Source organism: Eumetopias jubatus, unplaced genomic scaffold (assembly GCF_037043125.1).
Source record: "Eumetopias jubatus isolate StellerSeaLion01/CBP00866 unplaced genomic scaffold, mEumJub1_p1.0 scaffold_12, whole genome shotgun sequence".
In the NCBI taxonomy this organism is placed as follows: domain Eukaryota; kingdom Metazoa; phylum Chordata; class Mammalia; order Carnivora; family Otariidae; genus Eumetopias; species Eumetopias jubatus.
In genome coordinates this window covers 76,296,954-76,317,264 of record NW_028274818.1, presented here as the reverse complement: position 1 = coordinate 76,317,264, position 20,311 = coordinate 76,296,954, and the positions used below count along the sequence as shown (strand labels likewise).

The following is a 20,311-nucleotide window of genomic DNA, read 5'->3' as shown; positions in this document are numbered from 1 at the left end:
TGGGGGCGGGGCCTCGACCGGCCCGCCCCCGCGGGCCACGCCCCCTCCCCAGCTCCCGGGCGCTCGCAGTTGCAGCCGAGCAGCTGGCGGAACGGAGCGGATCGCAGGTAGGGAGCTTCTCCGGGTCCCCCCGAGGGGTGTGGCGGGGTGTCCTCTCCGGGGCGGCGGGAGCTCGGACCGGACCTCGGCCTCCTTGCGGCCGCCGCCCGCATCCAGCCCCCTCTTGCAGGGTCTTCCTGGCCGCCGGCAGGGGGCTCCGGGCTGGGTCTCTAGGCCCCGAGGAAATGCCCGGGCCGCCGCGGCCTGTTTGGGGAGAGCAGGTTACTCATCCCCGGGAAGGGGGCGGGTGTGGCAGCAGCGGGAGGGATTTGGGGCGGACGTCGGGCAGCGCTTGCGGCGTGCAGGGACAGCCTCCCCTCGCTTTCACCCGTGGGCTGGACCGCGAGTGGGGGACTCGAGGGACGGAGCGGGGGGCGCCGCGCGGGGTGGGGGCGCCGACCCCCCAGCCCGGTGGGGCGGCGCGAGCGGTGGGACCCCGGTTGCTGGGGGGGTTGGGGCGGAGGGAGCCGTCCTGGCGCCGCACGATTGGCCGCATCTGGGGGAGGAGGAGCCGCCGGGCGCTCGCCGGGTGTTTGCGCCCGGATGGGGGGCCTCTGGGCGGAGCAGAAAAACTTCACCCGCGCCCGCCGACTCCCTCCCCGAGGGCCCCGCCGGCAGCCCGTTTGCAGGCCGGAAATGCAGCGTTGTTTTTTGATTTTTTAAAAAGAAAGCCCCCGGCCCCCACATCTTATCTGGGGTTGGAGTGGATGTGTGTATGGGTGGGGGGAGCGGGGATCAGCCGGTTCCAGGCAGGGCCTCCGTTCCCGTTGGTGGAGGTGCCTTCACTGCGTAAGAGGAGGCCTCCCGCCTCAGTTTCCCCAGTTTGTAGACTAGTGATATAACTTCTCTCATAACGGGGTGTGAGAGAATAAAAGGAGGAGGCTAACCCAGTCCCGGGAGAAGCATTAGGTACTGTCAGATATTCTACTTGCTTCTTTGATATTTCTGTCTCCGCCTCCAGTCTGGCCCCTCCAATCCTCTCGCCTCTTCGAAGCCAGAAGGAACTTGTAAAAACAACCGGTTCACATCAACCCCCGCCTTAAAATCGTCCCGCTGATGTCCCTATTGTCTTAAGTCCCAAACTTGTCCACAGGGCTTTCTGTTACCTTCCAAAGCGACCTTCTCCAGCCTCCGCTGCCGCCTCCCACCCCCCACCCCCCACGCCTTTGGCGCTGCAGGTCCCTCTGCCAGGAATGACCGCCCCCCCGCCAGAAGTGACCCTTTTAAGACTCAAGGCAGCTTCCCCTCTTCGGCCAGGGCCCTCTCCAGCTACTTTTGCGCTCCTGCTCCCCGGGGGGACTTGGTGACGGCGGGTTCTCAGTGCTGGGCTGCCGGTCCTCCGGCCCCCACACCCCCAGGTGGCGCGGGAGCACCTCCAGGACAGGAACAGGGCCCTATGGCATGGAGCTGAGCCAGACCCAGCGGGGCCCTGGGGCCCTGGGTGGACGTGGAGAGTGGGTTCCCCTGGGAGGGGAACGTCTTTTCTTTGTCCCGCGGGGTGGCCAAGTCAGGGCTTTTGGTTTGTGTCTCATCAGCAGGGACAGCAATGGGAGGGATTATTCTAGATCGCCCCATGCCTGACAGTTCCACCATTAGCGGCTCAAGTATTGTTGGCTGAGCCCATTGTAGCTGGCACCGTCTGCACCGCGTCCGGGGGCCTGGGATGCTGCATTACTGTCCCGTTTGACAAATGAGGAAACAGGCGTGGAGCGGTGAGGACGCTTGCCAGGGGTCACAGGGGGAGTGGAGAGCACAGTCAGGCCTAAAACTCCGGTCAGCTCCCCCAAGCCCCTCGCGGAGAGGGGAGGGGGTGCTGGAGGCAAGGATGCAATATGGGAATGCCTGACCCCGGGGGTGATGGAGTGCAGAGTCGGCTTCTGATTACGAGCTGGGGCGGCGGGGGGCGCAGGGTCCCTGGGGGGTGGGGCGCGGCGCTGGTGGACCTTCTCCGCCGGGCGCGGCTGGTCCCGGCGAGGCCGTCGGGGTGCTCCGGGGCGGGGTTCAGGCGGCCACGCTGGAGGCGCCGCATCGGGTTCCCGGGCCGCCGGTCCTCGGGTTTCTGGCCTCTTCCCAGCACTCTGGGGCGCCGAGGGGCGGCGGGAGGGCACTTCCCGGCCGGGGGTCTGGCCGCGGGTGGCACCCTCCCGCCTTGTTTGTGTTTCTGCGGCCGGCCCTGCTGGCTTCCGGCCGTGGCTGGCCCGCTGCAGCCCGCCGCCCCCAGCTCCACTGCGCGCCTCTCCCCTGGCCTCCGCCCCTCCCCGGCCTCCCCTCTATCCTCTCCCTCCCCGCGGCCCTCGGCTCTGTCCCGAACAATGGAGTGGGAGGTGGCTGAGGCCCACTTAGGGTCTCCTCCTGGGGCCTCTCTCGCTTCCTGGGACCCCTCTGTCCGGTGGACCACCCCTCCACCGCCAGCCCTCCGTTCTGCCAGGTGGGGGCCCAGCTGGCCTGGAGGTGGGGAGGGGGTCACCGAGTCTCAGCCTCAGTTTACAGAGGAGGAACCTGGGCGCCCTAGAGTAACTGTGACTCACCCAGAGTCCGCCCCCCGGTTTCCCTTCCAACCTCTCACACGGGCTTGACACCTGCCTACCCACTGGCTGTGAAGGTGGGCAGGTCGTCAAGCCGCCGCACTCTGGTGCTGCTCTGTTCCACGCCCCCGCAGCACCTCCCTCCCCGGGAGCACCTTAGACCCGCCAAATCCCCTTCCCACCCTTCAGAATCAGAGTCTGCATTTTATCACCACCCCACAGACTCGTGGAGACCCTAAAGTGTGCGACCCTCTGGGCCTTAGTTTCCCACCTGTAAAATGAGGATGAGAAAAGCACCTCCCCGGCTGTGCCACCGTGGGGATGAATCTAGTTCGTGGATGTGAATGCCCAGTGGCGAGCCTGACACGGAAGTCGGTGGGTGGTGGGCAGTGGGCATCGGGCGAATCAAAGCACAGCCTCACTCTCGTCCCCTTTCCCCGACCGTGGCTAGTTCTCTAGTGCCCGGCCCCCCTCCTCTTGTGTGGGCTGGTTCGGAGCCATCCCCACATGCCCGCAGCGGTCTGGCCCTGCAGCTGGGAAGTGCCCATGCACGATGCCCAGCTCTGGCTTCCCCCAGCCAGAAACCCACGCAAGGCTCAAGACCCCCAGTTTTCAGCCTAGGCTTGGAGTGGCCTGGCTTTGCCAAGAACCACACTGAGAAAGAAGCACCCAACGTGATCGAACCCAGTTCTTGTTCCCCTAGCCCCCCCAGCCCCCCCTTCGCCCCGCATCTTCCCGCCCTCAGGGAGAGGTGTGAAAGCTACCAACAATGGAGTCTTGGGAAATAAACTGCAAACTCCCTCTCACTAAAGTGTAAATGACTGAGAAAACACTGCCAAAGCTCCCCTCCCTTGTAGTAAGCACCTGGCTCTTTGGCTTAAGACTGATTCATCCTTGATACAGTGGTTGGCTTCTCAGGGCAGGAGGGCAGGAGGTGGGGGTTCACAGGAGGTCTGCAGGGTTGTCTGGAGTCCCCAGATAGGTGGGTGGGCTGAGGGGGGAGGGGTTGGGAAGGCCAGAGCCTGGTGCCTGGCTGGACTCTGAGAACCTAATAGGAGGACACGCAGGGCATGTGGAAAATTCCCAGGCTATTTTGGGTTGAGGCCCCCTTCTCCACCCTTTCCGGGGATGAAGGCTCTGCTGACACACCCCTCCCTGCGGGCAGCCAGGGTGGGAGTGACTTCCTGGCTCCCTTACCTCTAGACCTTGGGTCCCCCTCCCCTGGCTCTGGGCACTGTTGAGAACCTGGGGTGGGAGGGGCGCATGGCCCCCTGCTCACCCACCTCCTCAGACCACCTGCTTTGAAAATGCATCCCCTCACCCCTGCGCCCCTCCCCTGCCCTGCTTGCTTTTTCTCCAGAACATTTCCCCAGTTTACTTCCTAGCCGGGGGGCCCAAGGCAAGCTACTTGACACTTAGTACCTCAGTTTTCCCATCAGCTAAATGGGGATGAACGAGTGGAGATGGGTGAAGTGCCTAGCTGCAGGACACGTTCCTGTCCCTGTGGTGGTGGGTCTCCAGTCCCCGAGCCTATGCTCCTGACGACAGGAATTTGCGGCCCTGTGTCCATTTCCTGTGCATAGTGGGTGGCCTGGTAACTGTTGGAAAGGATGTAGTCTTCATCAAGGGCCTCGGGTGCCAGTGCAAGCCTCCAGTGCGCTTGGGGGACAGACGCGGCCCCACCTGGTCCCCTGGTGTGCACACACAGGCAGTGACAAGCCCACGCACGTATACGGACACACGTATACGTGTGCACAGGCATGTACACAAGCACTTGCACACAGCACCCTGTGACACGCCCTGGCTGGGGACATTTGGGCCACTTTGCTGCCCGTCAGAAGCCCATCCCAGGTCTGGGCTTCAAGCACCTGCTTGCAAACTGCTCCCGGCCGTGGGGAGTTGTGGGGAGTTGAGGGGCTTGTGGGCTGGTGGTGGAGGGGGCTGGTCACAGAGGGTGGGTCCCGCCTCCGCCCGAGCCCCGGACTCTGCTGGGGCGTGTGGCTGGCCCTCTGTACCCCTCTCCCCATCTGTGCCAGAGTGGGGGTCAGCAGCAGCTGCAGGGTTGGCTCCTGGGTGACTGGCTGCCCCCTCCCCCAGCTGTTTTCCTTGCAGCTGGACCCTGACCCCGGCCTCCCCCACACAGAGGCTATTCACTCCTCTTTTTGTGCCCGGCCCTGGGGGTGGGCTGGCCCGTGGCCAGGCCTGCTCCAGCTGCCCCAGCTGCTCTGTCAGCTCAGATGGGCTGAGAGAGGTGGGCAGAGCAGTGGTGAAGGCTCTGGGGTCTCCCTGCGCCCCCCACTCCAGCCAGTGGTGCCCTCTGGGCCCCAGTTTCTAACACTGCCGGGCGAGCCTGGCTGTCGCCACCCCCTGCTGGACTGTGCTAGCGAGGGCACACCGAGTTCCCTGTGGCCGCCAGCCGACGCTCCTGGTTCTAATGCTGGTTAAGAAGGGAACCCTGCTCCCCACCAGCCCCAGTGCTGGGCCCTAGGGACCCGGAGGGATCCTGTGCTGCCCTCAGGTTGCTCACCCCCAAGGCCATGGGCTCCCATTGGCATCTCTGAGGGTTCGGTGTATTTGGGGAATCAGGGTTGCTGGGGTGGAGAGAAGGGGGCCTCCAATTTGGGCCTGTTTCATGAATTCAGGGGGAGGTAGGCATGGTAGAAGGCATGGGACAGACAGATGGACAGATGGGTGTGAAGAAAGGAAGAGACATATGTTGATGATGCCCCATAATTCATCAGCGGCTCCTTGTCTCCCCATCCCTGGTGCCCGCCACACTGCCCCCTTGCTGGCCTTCAGCCACACCTGGGCCCTTGCCAACCCTCAGGGCCTTTGCATAGGCTGTTTCCTCTACCTGGAAGAGCCTCTCTGTTTTTCACAAGGTTGACTCTTACTGTTCAGGGCCCCGGTGTACCCTCATTAGAAAAGCATCCTCACCCCTTACTTTTTATCTCCTTTTGTGTATTTCTTACCAGCCCTTTTGGGAATCTGTGATGATCTTATTTATATACTTATTTACCTATTTATTCTCTGCCTCCAAATTCAGGCCCTGTGTCTCTAGTGCCATGACCACGGCCTGGCACCAGTCACCTGTTTGTGGAATGACCTTATGGTGACAGTTACAACAATCATAGCTGACAGTTATTCCTCACTTGTGCAGGTAGATGCTGAGTGCTTAGCGTGTATTATATGATTTCAACTTCATGGCAGTGGTGTGAGGTCAGATGTGCCTGACTCCAGAGGAGGACAAGGAGACTGTGGATGGCGGGGGGGCAGGGGTGGTCCCCCCCCTTTCCGGCCCCGGCAGGCCTGGGCAGGGTGCTCCTTTCTCTGGGCCAGCCCCCTTCCCAGAACCCCAAGCACCGGAACATTCTGGGACTCTATGACCTGTGCTGTGGGTCATGCTGGAGCCCTGACCCCCAGCCCAGCAGCCAGGGCCTTTCTGAGGTGGGGGCTCCCCGGTCCTCCCTGGCCACGGTTACAGCTGAAAGAAGGGTCAGGAGGTACTATGTCACTTCCCCGAGAAGGCTAGCCGGCCCTCTCTCTTCCTAGCAGGACAGATCTAAGGCCAGACAGGGGAGTGTGGGGGGCTGTGGGTAGAATGTGGGGGAAGGGGACGGGGAGAGTTTTGGTCCTTTCGGGGGAGGAACCAGGCCTAGGTCTTGGGTGGCTTGGGTTGCAGGCAGAGGGCGCACTCCTGGGTGATGTAGGTTGAAAGCCCAGGGCCCCGGGCCACAGGGTCCCCATCAGTGAGGGAAGCAGGGTGGCATACGGGGGTTCAGAGTGATCAGAGCTTTGAGTTTTTTTCCAAGAGTAGTTGGAAGCCCCTGTTTGAGAGAGCTATGTGTAAGACAGCCCCCATTTTAAATGTGAAAACACTGTGTGAGCCCCATAAGCCGTTGGGGCTGCCGCCGGCCCCCCGCCTCACTCTGCGTGCCTTGGCCAAGTGTGAGTTCGGGCTTCTCCACTGCCCTGGCCGCAGGGCCTGGCTCTGCTTCACCTCCCGTGCCATCACCAGCCCGAGCAGGTGTCCAGGAACGCCCACTCAGCTGCCCCATGTTGCAGACGGGGCAATTGGTCCCAGAGAGGGGGAAGGACTTACCCAAAGCCCTCTGGCTCCTGAGCTTTGCTCTTTCCTGTTGGGCTTGAGCCAAGCAAGGCCGAGTCGGAGCGGGTACCTTGGTGGTCACGTGTTCAGGGCAGTGGCCACGTCCTGCTCTTGGCACAAGTGCCAGAGCAGGGCAGCAACTATGGAGTCCGCTCTGCCCAGCGCCCCCAGCCAGGGCTGACCCCCCCTGATGCATGTTAAGGGTGACCGGGGGGAATTGGGGGAATTGGCATTCCTCGCGGCCAGTGACCCAGGCAGAGTGCACATGGAGTGCCTGGATATGTAAGGGCCTCTGCAGTGGCCTACGACGTTGGGTCCCTTGGGCTCACTGTCCCAGGTGCAGGCTGGTGAAAGCCCCTGGGGATCCAAACCTGGCGTCTGCACCTCTCTGGTTTGTGTGTCCAGAGTTTCTTGGGAGGAACACCGTGTGCTGTTCTCTCTTTTGCCTCTCCGCCTTCCCCACGGTGCCTGGCACTTAGCGGGTCAAGTTTGTTGAGTAGCTGGAGTGTGATCTAGGTGGCTGGCGGTAAGGCCCCCCTGCCCTGCCTCCCTCCCTGGCTCCTTCCCTCCCTCCTGCTCCTTCTCTCCCTCCCTTTCACGAGTATTGACTCAGTGGCCCGAGATCTGTGCTGTGCGCTGGGGACGTAGAGGGGACTGATGGCATCCTTGTCTTGGGACAAGCAGGCATTTCCCGGCAGGATGATGCCAGAGGGAGGCCCACGGCTGCTGCAGGAGCCCAGGAGGCGCCTGACCCAGCTGGGGCAAGCCGGGCATGCTTCTGGACAAGGGGACCTCTACGCTGAGTGAGCCTTGCGCCTGCATTCCCCAGCCGAGAGCACTGGGACTCTCGGATGGCAGACTCTCAGACTCTCACGGGGCTGGGGGCTCCATCTGGGGGGCCCCTCCTTGCAAGGCATTAGCCCCTGAGAGCCCTCTGTCTCTCCCTAGGTTAGCCATGTCATCTGAGCCTCCTCCGCCACCACAGCCCCCAACCCACCAGACGTCGGTGGGGCTGCTGGACACCCAGCGGGCCCGAGATCGGTCACCGTCCCCTCTTCGGGGCAACGTGGTCCCCAGCCCACTGCCCACCCGCCGGACAAGGACCTTCTCAGCGTGAGTCTTGGGTTAGCCTGGGGAAGCTTCCTGAGATAGGTCTTCTGCCCAGAAGCCAGAGTCATTGTGTCTGGCCATCTCTGTGCCTCAGTGTCCTTGTCTGTCAAAGGGGGAGACGGGTTGGGGTAAGGGCCAATGGTGAGAGACTGGGAAGGCACCCTATAAACTCTGTGGGGCACTGCCCCAGGCCCCTTGAGCCTGCCCCAGGCTGGGGGTCATAACAAATGGGAAATCACTGGGGTCTTAAATCATTGGGTGTTAACCACACACAAGCCTCTTCCTTTGTGAGACCTCGACTTCCTCAACTGCAAAATGGGGACAGTAGCAGGTTGGCCACAGAACTGCAAAGGACCTGCATGGTGCCTGGCAGATCCAGATCTCAGGCCCAAGGGGTAGAGGCTGCTGCAGTTATTAATAATTAGTCCTCGGAGGGATGCTCAGAGAGCTTTTAGTCTAATCCCCTTCCAGATGGAGAAACTGAGGCCTGAGAAAATTTGCCAGGGTCACCAGAGAGTCACTTTTATTGAGGTCTGTGTGAATGGCTCCCAGAGTTGTGCAGTGCACAACCTGCACAGCTGGACTTCGTGGCCCTGGCCACTGCCTGGGGCACAGCTTTTGGGTGGGGGGGTTCTGGGATGAGCTGGGTGTGCCGCAGGGGAGTGGATGGCTGTTTTGGAGGGCTGGTGGGGGCCTCCTCATACCTTCTTAATCTCTGTCAGGACGGTGCGGGCTTCTCAAGGTCCCGTCTACAAAGGAGTCTGCAAATGTTTCTGTCGATCCAAGGGCCATGGCTTCATTACCCCGGCCGATGGCGGCCCTGACATCTTCCTGCACATTTCCGAGTGAGTCAGGGCTGGTTTGGGTGGTTTGGGGCTGGGGCAGGTGCTGCCTAGGCCCCAAGAAGGCAGGGGGAGGGTGTGACTTCAGTGGGCGCTGTGTGTGAGGGTGTGAGACTCTGCCTGTGACCTGTGTGTGACTGTGTCTGGGGGTGGGGTGGTGAGACTGTACTTGGCGGTGGTGTGTGTGGGAGGCTGCAGGTGATGACAGTCTGCGTGCGTGTATGTGCATGTGTGTGCACGCGCGGGAGAGAGCGAGAGAGAGAGAGCATGCAGGCGTGTTGAGAACCCCTGGGATGGGTCTGAGTGCCCGTGTGTATCTGGTGGATGGGGAGGGGGGGCGCCCCCAGAAGCTGTGGGAGCTGCGTTGGACCCGGGGTCTGGTCTCCTGCTTAGCTCGGGGGAGGCCGCTTGGTGAGGCTGGGGGCTGCGTGACTCCTGTGGTCCAGGAAGGAAGTCTGGAGCTGGACCCTCTCCTGTGCCATTTGCTCACTGACGTCCTTCCTTCTTGTGTGGAAACCCTCGGGAGGCCCAGGGCGTGGCCCACACATCCGAGGCCTCAGGGCTGGAAGACAGCCAGAGTTTGTGCTTCTCTCCCGCCTTCAGATATGTGGGGATCTCATCTGGCACCCCCTTACCCCTGCTCCATTCTTTGGCCTCTGCACCCCCTGATCTTTATTTCAGTCTGTGGCAGGCTGAGTTCTACCCCACACAGCAGACCAGGCAATAGAGAAAAACCATGTTTTTGCAAATAGGTAGGGTGCTGTCACAAATGTCTGTCGGGATGGGCGAATGATCCCTTCTTGAGGTCTTCCTCCCAACGTTCTTCCACGTCAGGCCTTACACGGGCCCCACTACAGTGCACACACCAGAAAGGTGCTGAGGCAATGCATCTGATGTGTGTATGCACACATACGTGGATGTGTACATGTATTTTCATCTTGCCTCTGTCCAGAAGGGATTTGTAGTGGCTTACAAGGATATTCACAGTGCACCGTGAAAAATAAGTTACTAAGGAGAACACGGGGGTGGGGAGTGAATCAGAGAGGTGGAGAGATGGGGATGGCCACTTCCACGCCAGAAGTGGACTGTAGGTATATTCCTGAGCTTCCCGGTGGCCAGATCCAAGAGGGTGGCACCATTTGCTAGGGGATTCTTCAGTCAAGACAAACCAGTTCCAAGAGCTGAGGGGGATGTTCCTCTTGGAGGTATCCTCAAGGGGGGCATCAAGATGGTGGCTTGTGCCCCGTGGAAGGTGAGGGAATCTTCCTGGGGGTGGTCACAGGGAGAGGACGCTTTCTGGAACTAGCTTTAAGCACAGAAGGGACTTCCCTGTAACTTCACTGAGTGTCTGGGGAGTTGGAGGGCAGAGATGCACGCAGTTGGGTGTGGGGGGCCCCTGGGACCTGGTGTGCTGCAGGAGCTCAGGAAACTCGGTGTGCCATGCTTGACAGTGACAGGCCGGCCTAGTCTTTCTGTCTCAGGCTCAGACCGGCTCTCCCTGCCCTTCTGTCCACAGGCCCATGTTTAATGGACAGCATGGGCCCCTGCACAGGCTGAGCCTGGTCTTGGCCTCCGTGTCAGGGGAGGCGAGGGGTGACATGGTGCCACTGAAATGGGGTGGCTCCCTCTGGTGGTAGGGCAGGAGGGGCAGTTCCTGTGAAAGGGGTGGCCCTCTGACCAGCAGGGGCTGCGGTCCTTTCTGAGTGCTGGGCACTGAGTGCTGTCTCCCCACCTCTGCAGCGTGGAAGGGGAGTACGTCCCCGTGGAAGGCGATGAGGTCACCTATAAGATGTGCTCCATCCCCCCCAAGAACGAGAAGCTGCAGGCTGTGGAGGTGGTCATCACCCATCTGGCCCCAGGCACCAAGCACGAGACCTGGTCCGGTCACGTCGTCAGCTCCTAGGAGAGGCCGGAAGCACCCCTTTCTCCTGGGCTTGCGGGAGACTCTGGGGGGAGGAGGCAGGACCAAACTGGAGATGCCGGTCTACTGCTTGAGATGGGGCTTCAAAGGGGGGAGCCCGGTCCCTTTCGAGTATCTCCTGGAGGAAGGGGTGTGGGGGGCAGGCATGGGGGGTGCTCTTGGCCACCAGCACAGCTTCTGACCATTGCAATAGCCTCTCACCATCTGAAAAGCATTAAAAGCATGGAAAAAGGAGGGGCGCCCGCTGGTGGTTGAGTGAAGGGTCCAACCTCAGCCCGGGGGTAGGTCAGGCAGCGCTTCCCCAGCCCATAGTGTCCTTTGTGCCCCTGGACTGGAGACTTAAGAGTCCCTAGGCCCAGTCCACGCTGCGGTTGACCGGGTTCCTGCACGTTTCCCACGATGCATTCTTACCCATGTGGCCACCCTCCTTGTGTCCATGGCTCCAGGCCCAGACCCTTCCTTGTGGTTGGTTCTAAGGGAACTGGCTTCATGGGGCGGCCAGGGAGCAGGGAGAGCTGGGTGGGCTCTGGTGCCTTGCAAGTGGGAGGTGTCACTACTGGGCATCTGGGGAAAAGAGTTTCTCCGGGAGCCCTGAGTGTCTCCCCCGCCCGCCTCCCCAGCTATGCCGGGCTCAGCTCTATACTCTCCTAGGAGCCCGGTCTCCTTCCACCCTCAAGGTGAATGATTATCACATAGAAGGCATTTCATATCCCTGGTCCTTTAGGTGGGGGGTGGGGGTGGGAGAAGGGAGGGTCTTTGTTTAAAATCAGACCTTTGTCCAGATCCCTCCAGAAGAGAGTTGGTAGCTTGCTTCTGGGCAGGCCTGGTCAAATCAAAAGTTAAAGGAAAAATGCACCTTTGGTGATGGGGTTTTCTTGTAAACCGGTGTTAAGAAATGCTTAGGATTTTTTTCTTTCCTTTTTTAATAACGAAGACTCTCAGCCAGAGCCAGCCCTGTGCGCGCTTCGCTGCTGACATTTCAAACATTTGTAGATATTTGCCGTAAACACATCCTTAGGAGTTTCTTTGCGGTGGTGTGGTTTGGTTTGGCTTTCGTTGTGATTTAAAATTAGAAATAGCTGGGTAATAATGTTTTGAAATATGGGGCTTATGTGTAGTCAGGAAACCATGTGTCAGTGCAGGGAGGTGAACCCTTGAAAGCTTTGGGGCAGACGGGGGTGTTGCAGAGGAGGGAGGGCAGCCGACGGGTGCCGGGCTGGAGGGATGCTGGGAGCAGGAAGGCCCTCATCAGGTGTCTCAGTCTGTGGACCTGTTTGTCTTTCGGTCTGGGGAGGGCTTCCTTTGAAAGGGGTTGGAAGCTAGAACTATTTTGCTGACTAGTGAGTTTTTAAAATACACAAATAAGTGTGTTGACTCGTGTGTGCGTGCACGCGTGCTGGCAGACAGCGCAGTGAAGCAAGCATTTGGTCTATTTTTTCCCGGCCTGTGGGGCCGCGCGAAGGACTCCTGCACCCCTGCCTCCTGCCGGGTCCTTGGAGGCCTTTGTCAGCTACAGGCCGCGCTTCCAGAGCTCCTTTTGGGAGGACGTTTGATGCTGGTGACGGAGCTGGGAATAGCATCAGGGATTCCATCCACATCTTTCCTCCCACCAACCACCTCTCTCTCAATAAAGTGTGTTTTGTGCGAGGCTCTGTGTTGTTTGTGAAGGTGGAGGCCGGGTGCTTCTCCTGTGAGCCAGCAGGTAAGGGCGTCTCCCCCAAACGGGGCGGACACAGTCGTGCTCCGTGTCATGCTGCTTCACAGGCTGGTTTTTTGGGGCGGTGAATAAGAGAATGGGATCATCCCTTTTCCCTTAATCATCCTCCAGTGTTGGGCAGCTTAGCAGTAGAGTCAGGCTTCGGGACAACAAAATGCCACTTGCCACGTGGATGCACTTGAACTTTTACTGTGTGAGCGTGAGCGGCAAGAGCAGGGGCAGGCCCGACTGAGGGAAGTTTGGTGGTGGGAGGTGTGAAGGCCCAGGGCCGGGGTGTTCAGGGGTGCAGCGGGGAGGCTGGGCTGACAGGCAGGGATGCTCTGGGTCAGGCTGGGAAGGTCTTGCCCAGCCAGGGTCTCCCGAGGGAGGGTAGATTTTTGATGGTGCAGAGATGAGTATTTTTACTGCAATACTGATTTTCAAAGTGTATTCGGAACACTTACAACCAGGCTGAGGGACCTGTTTAGGGAGAAGCCAAAGTAGGCGTTTTGTCCCAAACAAGGAGATCTGTCCAAGTGCTGCACTCAGCGAGTACTGTGCAGGTGGGAGAACCTGCAGGTGGTAAGAGAATCCAGCTCTGAGAGAAGGGTGGGGTGGCCGTGGGACAGCCCAAGTGGCCTGATGGGGCCAAGATCAAGGAGCAGTGGGGGAAGAGGAAGCAGCCCTTGGGGAGGAAGTGATTCAAGGCCACTTCCACCTTGACAAATCTGCCAAATCTTCCCAATCGGGGCGCTCCCCCCGCCCACTGGCTGAGACCTTGCCAAGTGTCCCGCAGATTCTGTCCCGTCCCCTCCCTCGGGATGGAGTGCAGGCGCCTCACTGAAGTACAGGGGGGCCTTCCTGGGGGCCTCTCCCTCAGGAGCCCCCGCTGTGCCCTCCACGGGGCCGCTGGCTCCAGGGCCAACCTCTGCTTCCCCCTTGCTCAACACAGCTACGGTGTTGAGGTTTCTTGTGCTGGCATCGCGCTGCCAGCTCCGGAAAGCTGGGGGCTGACTTAGCCACGCCGGGACAGCAGGGCTGGCGGTGCCTGCCTTACGTAAGAGGCTTCCCGGGGGTTCGTGCAGTTAGTAATAGCCTGGCTGGAGGTAGCTCGTTTAGGTCTCCTGTGTGGTAGGGGCCGTACCCCACCCGACAGAGGAGCAAGCAGGCTGTGATGAACCCGTCCTGAGTCACGCCACTGGTCAGGAGCAGAGCTGGCGCGGGTGAGGCTGCCACACCTGGCTGGGGGAGCCCCGGGGGTCCTGGAAGACCCAAAGACAGGAGAGAGAGAGTAGGGGCCTGTGGAAGGCGGGGCAGGCGGGAGGAGGTCCTGGCAGCACAGAGGCAGGCCCTGGGGGTGGTGAAAGGGGCCCAGGGGGTCTGCCGCTGAGTGTCCGGAGGGGAACCCCGGGAGGGGCGGGGCCCAGCCCCACAGCCTGCCCAGGGCAGCCCAGGCGGGGCTGTCTCCACTTCTAAAGGTTAGGGCAAGGTTGAGTAAGCAAGTTGAGTAAGACTTGCTTTGCTGTAACAAGGAAACTTGTGGATCCTTACCCAGTAGGCAGGAAGGCGAGGATGGATCTGTGCCAGCCGGGAAGCACAAAACCCTGGCGCTGCAGAAACCCCGGAAACACCAGTGTCCGAAGCAGTGGCCTTCAGATCTGCACATCCTCCAGAATCTGAGAAGACAGCATGGCTGATCATTCACTTCACCATTCACGTAACCATCAAAGAAGGAGAAAGGCCTCAGAATGAGAAATGGGAAACAATAAAATCAACTTTAATTTGCTGCTTTTCATTGTGAAAGGTCATTACAGTATCAGTTGCAAAATCCAACAAGGAAAGGTACCGCTGGGTGGCTGTGTCCTGGGAACCACGGAGCAACGTCAGCCCCGGGTGTGGTCACGCAGACTGCCCCCAACCGGACCCCAAGTTAAGACCAGTCTGGGGGGGCCCGGGAGGCTTGGAAGGACCCAGCGAACGCTGAGATGAAAGCACCTGGAGGGGCAGGGGTGGGGCAGCGGGGGTGCAGACCGCCGTTCAGGTCAGCCAGCCTGGAGCAGAGGCCATGCTGTGGACTGGAGTGGATTGAGGGTTTGTGGGTCCTGACGAGTCCAGATTCTGAAAAGTGACCTGTGAACCGTTTCCTTGGATAGCGCTCTCCCACGGGGTCCTGGAGCTGCCTTCCAGTGGCACAAGAACCTCGCAGAACTCGAAGCACGAGTGGGGGTCGCAGGCCCGACCACCGACGGCTCCCACCCCTTAGGTGCAGGTCCGGGTGAGGCCAGGGCAGACCTGCAGCTTCACGAAAAGATCTGCAGAGCAGCCGTGCCGCCCCTCTTCTGTTAACAATCCAGGCTCTCATGTGATCCCTGAGAAAGTGGAGGGGAGTGAGGCCCTCGGGGAGCCAGCCAGCGCCAGCATCCGGGTCAGGGCAGTTGGGGCCCACTTGCTCCCATCCTGACAGGCGGAGATGCAGTGGCTCTCCAAGTGTAGTGAATTCGGAGCTCGCCTGCTGTGCTGCAGGTCAGCTAAGGTGCAAACTCGTTGGGGTCAGTGGTCACTTGGCGGCCACCCGTCTGCGGGTCTTGCTGCGGTCAGCGTCCCACGCGCTGCTGAGCTCAGTACTGCCTAGAGGCCACAGGCCCTCGCTTTCAGAGTCCCCCCCCGGGCTGACACTCAGGCAGGAGCTTCCCCTTCGGAGACACTGTTGAACTTCTGTCCTGGGGAGGGGTGGCTAGAAACATCTTTTACTTTCTCATCACCGGATGCCCCTGTCGGTACTGACACGGGGGGTCTAAACAGTGATACTGGATACATTTTTCACAAAACCCATGAGGAGTGAGGGTCCAGGCACATTCGTTCTGTATCATTCTAGAATGATGGGGAAGGTTCCCCTCAAAACCGTGTGTACTTTGATTGCACGTACGGAGGGTCTGAGACTCGGGGGTGGGGGATGAAATCAGGTTGGAGGTATTCCTTCAGGCCATTCTTGACAAGTCTGGCTGCTTCTGGCACTGGGGGTGGAGGCCACGTCGTCGTCGGGACCACAGGACAGTGTGGGGAGCCTGGTGTGGGCTGGGGGTCGTGGGCGTGTGAGGGAGGGAGGGATCCTGAGTGTGGCCACCAGTGACCCTTGCAGCCTGTCAGTGGGACGCCCTGCCCTCCCTCGGGAAAGGGGCCGTTAGGAGAACAGCTCTTCACAGATCCTGCGGGTGTCCTCGGGGGCCGTCACCGTGTAGCCCACGGTCCTCGAGTCGGCGAAGATCTCGTGGTCATTCCCGCCCTGCAAAGACATGAAGGAGATGTGGGCGCCTCGCTTCTCCTGGGCGCAGGTGGCCAGGGAGCTGAGGAACTGGTGATTTTACCGGCAGGGAGGCCAGCTTCAGTCACCTGAGCCCCCGGGAGAGGAGAAACCCGAGCACAGGCATTACCGAGAAAGGCTTTATCACCTTCTCTCGAACTGCAATTTAGCTTGGAACGTATAATTATGCCTATGAAAGAAATCATGACGCTCTTGTGAAGATCTGTCTGAGGCTTATTTTTCTATAAAGCAAGTGCGGCAGGTGATGGCATTCTCCGCCACCGTGTTTTAACGGTGCCCAAGCTGTTGTCACAGGCAGTGTGGCAGGGCTGACAGCCTACCACGGCGCTGCCGTTGGACCTTGCGGTGACACGGACAGGCTGGCCTCCGAGCTGACAGCAGCCGCTGGTGACTACTGAGCACTTGGTGGCATGTGGCCAGGGCCACAGAGGAACGGAATTTGTTTGATTTTGATTCGTTTACATTCAAATAGTCCCTGGGTTTGGCGTGTGAGCCGGGCGGCCCGGGCGTGGACCCGGCCTGCACCGCGGAGGAGGGGTAACGCTGCACCCCGCCGCAGCCCTGTGGGGGTCACCAGGTCAGCACTCGCCCCTCAGCTCATGGGGCTCCAGGCGTGTGCACACGGCACTTCCCCTGGGCCACTTCCAAGAGTGGAGGGCAAGACTGCTTCTGCTGGGTTGTGTATCTGGGGGGCCCCAGCACATCACGGGGGTCCTGTGGTTGTGGGTCCTCCAGTCCGTGCGGCGCCCCCACCCCGCCCCTGGTCTCGGGTGAATGAAGCAGGCTTCCTGCCATGCCCACACCTGAGCTACAGCAAAGCCCCTGCTTTGCTTCTCAGGCAATTCCCTAGGTTTTCCTTGGAAAACTCAATTAGTTTATAATATGATAAAAATAACTGCAGAGAAAAAAATGGATTTTTCTCGTAAAGATTCTACAGGAAAAATCTGACGTCCCTTTAAAGAACTGATAGACAGGGGCGCCTGGGTGGCTCAGTCGTTAAGCGTCTGCCTTCGGCTCAGGTCATGATCCCGGGGTCCTGGGATCGAGCCCCGCATCGGGCTCCCTTGCTCCGCGAGGAGCCCGCTTCTCCCTCTCCCACTCCCCCTGCTTGTGTTCCCTCTCTCGCTGTGTCTCTGTCAAATAAATAAAATCTTTAAAAAAAAAAAAAAAGAACTGATAGACACGGTAATTCCTACTGCCCTCATTTTTGTGAGAATAACCTCTCCCCGAACTTTAGGAGGGGCCGCTGCCGGGGCCCAAAGTGCGCCAGGTGTAGGAGTCAGGTTAGGGGGTCACGAACTTGGAGCCACGTCAGGGAAGGTCCCTTCCCAGCACTGACTGGGGGAGCTGCTGGGGTCCTGCCCTGGCCTCACAGATTTCTGTGCTGTCAAGGGGCTCTGGGGCAGTGCTGAGCCTTACGCCCACCATGTGCTACCTAAGCAAGTAAACGGGAAACCAGTTCATGCAATTCTTAGAATTAAAGTCGGATTCCTCTTGCGAATAGCACGGGAGGTAGAAACCACTGCAGAGAACCTAACAGAAAAAACAGATCCGTGCATTATCCACAAAAACCCAATATCTACCGGAGACACATTCACTCCCTGTCACTCACTCACTCAGGAGGGAGGAGTCTGTATTCACACATGAACCCAACCAGCCCGGGGAGTACCTACTACCTGCTGGGCAAACCAAACCAAGGTAGGGGCCACCTTCACAGCTTGAGTCGGGGGTGGGGAGAGGGCAGGAGACGGAGGCGAACAATTCCGTGGGGAAGAGAACCCGGGGTGGCAAGGGAGGCACCTGTGAGCAGAGCAAGTGAGGGGACCAGCCATGTCCGGGAAGGCGGCTCAGCGGCCCGCCAGGCCAGGGAGGTAAGGACTTGGGATCTCACGTGAAGCCACCCAGAGAGCTGCGACCTGGGGACACGATCAGATTCACCTTCTGGAGGATGACGAGCAGAAGCACCGCAGTTAGGAGGCTGCACAGCCAGCCAGGGTAGGAGGGCAAACGCCCTTCCCCAGGAAATGAGTCCGAAGCAGCTGCCCAGCCTGTCCCTCCCGGGAGAGCTGGTTCGTGTGGGTTCAGCTCTCTGGGCTCTGTCTGGGCTCAGCAAAGTCGGCAGGTGCATCTCGGCACCACCACCACCACCACCACCACCCTCAGACTTTAACCTCCTCTCCTGCCAGGGGACCTGGCCTCCCCTGTGGCTCCCTGGGGCCGTACAGGGCTCGCATGCCGAGTCAGAGGGAGGTCGGGAGAAGCAGAAGCGCAAAGCAAGCTAGTGTGAGCGCCCTCCCCTAGAATTAGGCTTCAGAGAACCGAAAATTCCAAACACTGGATTTGCACAGGGACCACGGGTCACACTAGATTAAGACAAAGGGAACAAAGCCGAAGGGATGGATGCCAGATCGTGTTACCTGAGGGCCCAGAGGAGAGGCCTGCAGCTCAGTGCAAACAGCCCATTAATATTTAAATCCCTACAAGGCCCAAGTCTGAGGGTGCAACAAAAAACCAGAAGGCAGTGCTGAGTGGGGTCCAGTCTCCCTGCCACCAGGCTGTGTTGCCACACACGCTGTTGCTGAGCTGATGGGCGGCGTCTGGTGAAGCCTGAAGATCCTGACGGTGGAGCTGAGGAAGGGAACATGGATCAAGTTCCCTGGCCAGTGGGCCCTTCGGGGCAGGCCGCCGGACCTCGAGAGGGTCTCTGCTATGACCATCCATCTGGGGCTCAGGCAGACCCCCTCCAGCTGGGAGTCCACTCCTGCCGCACATGGACATTCATCTCTTGGCAATGTAACGGGACTGATCAAATTTCTAGGTATCAGGGTACAAAGGCCAAAGGGACAAGGGCTCTGGCCTCAAAGCCCTGGGGCAGCCATGCTCGCTGGGCTGAGGTGACAGTCACTGCGGGAGCTTTACCAGGACTTCCAGGGCCAGTGTCCCCAGCCCGCGGGCCGCTGTGTGGGAAGCCAAACGGATGTGAGTGTGTGCTACGTGACTGGTATGTAGCTGTTTCTCAACGTGTGATCGTTAGCTGGGGATGAGAACTGTCACAACTTTCAGATAGATTTGATAAAAATGTATGCCCTTAGATAACTGTACTGATTTTTCCTAGAAAGAAGTCAACTGTTATGCTTAGAAGAAAAAAAAAAAGCTGGCCCCATGGTCATGATGTTTTAAAAACAATTAGGTGATTCCAATGTACTTCCAGGATGGGATCCAGTGGCTTACAATCTGATGACCAACCAGCTTGGGGTGTGGTGGAAAACGAGCTGGCTTGCTGTCCTGCTGATGCCCCCGGGGTGACCCTCCGGGTCTGTTTCTGGCTCCGGCACATCCCCTCATCCACAAAAACAGGGCTGAGCGCTGTGTGAGGGGCCTGGGCACAGACACGCATCCAGGAAATGCTGATTTACAGATATCAGTGACTGCACCAGGGGCGTCGCCGAGGGCTGGGCACACTCTAGGGGCCTGAAGCTGGGGTCCTCCTGAACAGAAGAGCTAGAGCAGGGGCTGCCCCTTCTTCAGGGCTTATCCAGCCAGCCCTCCCCCGATCTCAGGCACAGATTCTGGAGTCCAGAAGGAAGGCGGGTCAGCAGGGACCCCAACAAACACCTGCATCCATGGTGCCCCCAGCCGGTGTTCTGCTTCCCATCCTCCCACGAGGGAGCCGGCGGCACCCCCTTAGCTGCGTGGAGAACATCTAACCCGGTCCAACCTCCTTCAGCCAGATCTCCGGGAGCAGCGATTTTCCTGGGGGCCCCTCTGGGAGCAAGGGACTCCCCTCTCCGTGCTACCCTAACCCTGCCACTAGTGCCCTAAGACCTGGGTCTCAGATTTCGCACTGAAACACACGAGTAGTAGGGCAGGTCTGCGCACAGGACACATTCTGTGCCCTCATCGGCCCTCAGGAATCCTGAGAGCGAGCGCAGGAGATGCCAGGCATGGCGAGAACACTCAGGTCATGGCCAAAGGCCAACTCTGTCCAAAGCCTGAGCAGGAACTCAAGGTTCGTCAGATTACACGCATCACCCACCCTGTAGGCCTCCCATCTCTCATACTGGATGAGCTTTTCTTAAACTTCATTAAAAGCTGCAGACTCGGTGCCCGGCTGGTTCCCCTCCTGGGAGAGGCAAGTCCTGCTGCCTTTCCTGAGCCACCCTCCCTCCAGAACCTCCCTTTCCTCCCACCGCTTCAGAGTAACTGCGTGCCCACTGGGCTAACAGGAACCGCGGCTCATGGATGCAGAGACATGTGTGGTCACCATGTGGGCAGCAGGGGCCAGATTTGGGTCTTCTGGGTTTCAAAGCTGCCTCTTCCCACCAGGCCAATAGGGCCCTCTTTGAAGCTTATTTTAAAGACAGATCTTCCCTGGGATGCCTGGGTGGTTCAGTCGTTAAACGTCTGCCTTCGGCTCAGGCCATGATCCGAGGACATCCTGGGATCGAGCCCCGCATCGGGCTCCCTGCTCAGCGGGAGGCCTGCTTCTCCCTCTCCCACTCCCCCTGCTTGTGTTCCCTCTCTCGCTGTGTCTCTGTCAAATAAATAAAATCTTTAAAGAAAAAAATACAGACAGATCTTCCTTTTTAACGTTTGTGGAAAACCAAGTGTTGCACGATTTAATAGCAGTTTGGAGGCGATGTGGGAGAATGACGAGAGGCTTTTGGATGCCACCCGGTCTCTGACCC

At 59.5% G+C, this 20,311-nt stretch overlaps 2 protein-coding genes across 4 annotated transcripts in view; one reads left to right on the top strand and one right to left on the bottom strand.

Moving 5' to 3' along the window:
* The first annotated feature begins 28 nt into the window (after positions 1-28).
* CARHSP1 (calcium regulated heat stable protein 1) lies at positions 29-14,096 on the top strand. Of its 3 annotated transcripts, none has more exons than XM_028117456.2 (4): positions 29-107; positions 7,681-7,845; positions 8,565-8,687; positions 13,860-14,096. In XM_028117456.2, the coding sequence occupies exons 2-4, from the start codon at positions 7,688-7,690 to the stop codon at positions 13,996-13,998; spliced, it is 420 nt and encodes a 139-aa protein (XP_027973257.1). In that variant the 5' UTR covers positions 29-107; positions 7,681-7,687; the 3' UTR covers positions 13,999-14,096. The 3 variants fall into 3 exon arrangements, with proteins under 3 accessions (XP_027973257.1, XP_027973255.1, XP_027973254.1); XM_028117454.2 differs by having other exon boundaries at positions 13,857-14,096; XM_028117453.2 differs by lacking the exon at positions 13,860-14,096 and adding an exon at positions 10,425-12,252.
* Positions 14,058-20,311, bottom strand: part of PMM2 (phosphomannomutase 2) — a 22,309-nt gene continuing 16,055 nt past the window's right edge. The window contains exon 8 of the mRNA XM_028117452.2: positions 14,058-15,584. Within this exon, the coding sequence (XP_027973253.1) occupies positions 15,483-15,584 (102 nt within the window). The 3' untranslated portion in view covers positions 14,058-15,482. The remainder of the gene's footprint in view (positions 15,585-20,311) is intronic.

Coding starts and splice junctions, on each gene's coding strand:
- CARHSP1 (XM_028117453.2), top strand. CDS start 7,688: ATGTCATCTGAGCCTCCTCCGCCACCACAGCCCCCAACCCACCAGACG. Junction 7,846..8,564: donor CGGACAAGGACCTTCTCAGC/GTGAGTCTTGGG, acceptor AATCTCTGTCAG/GACGGTGCGGGCTTCTCAAG. Junction 8,688..10,424: donor ATCTTCCTGCACATTTCCGA/GTGAGTCAGGGC, acceptor CCACCTCTGCAG/CGTGGAAGGGGAGTACGTCC.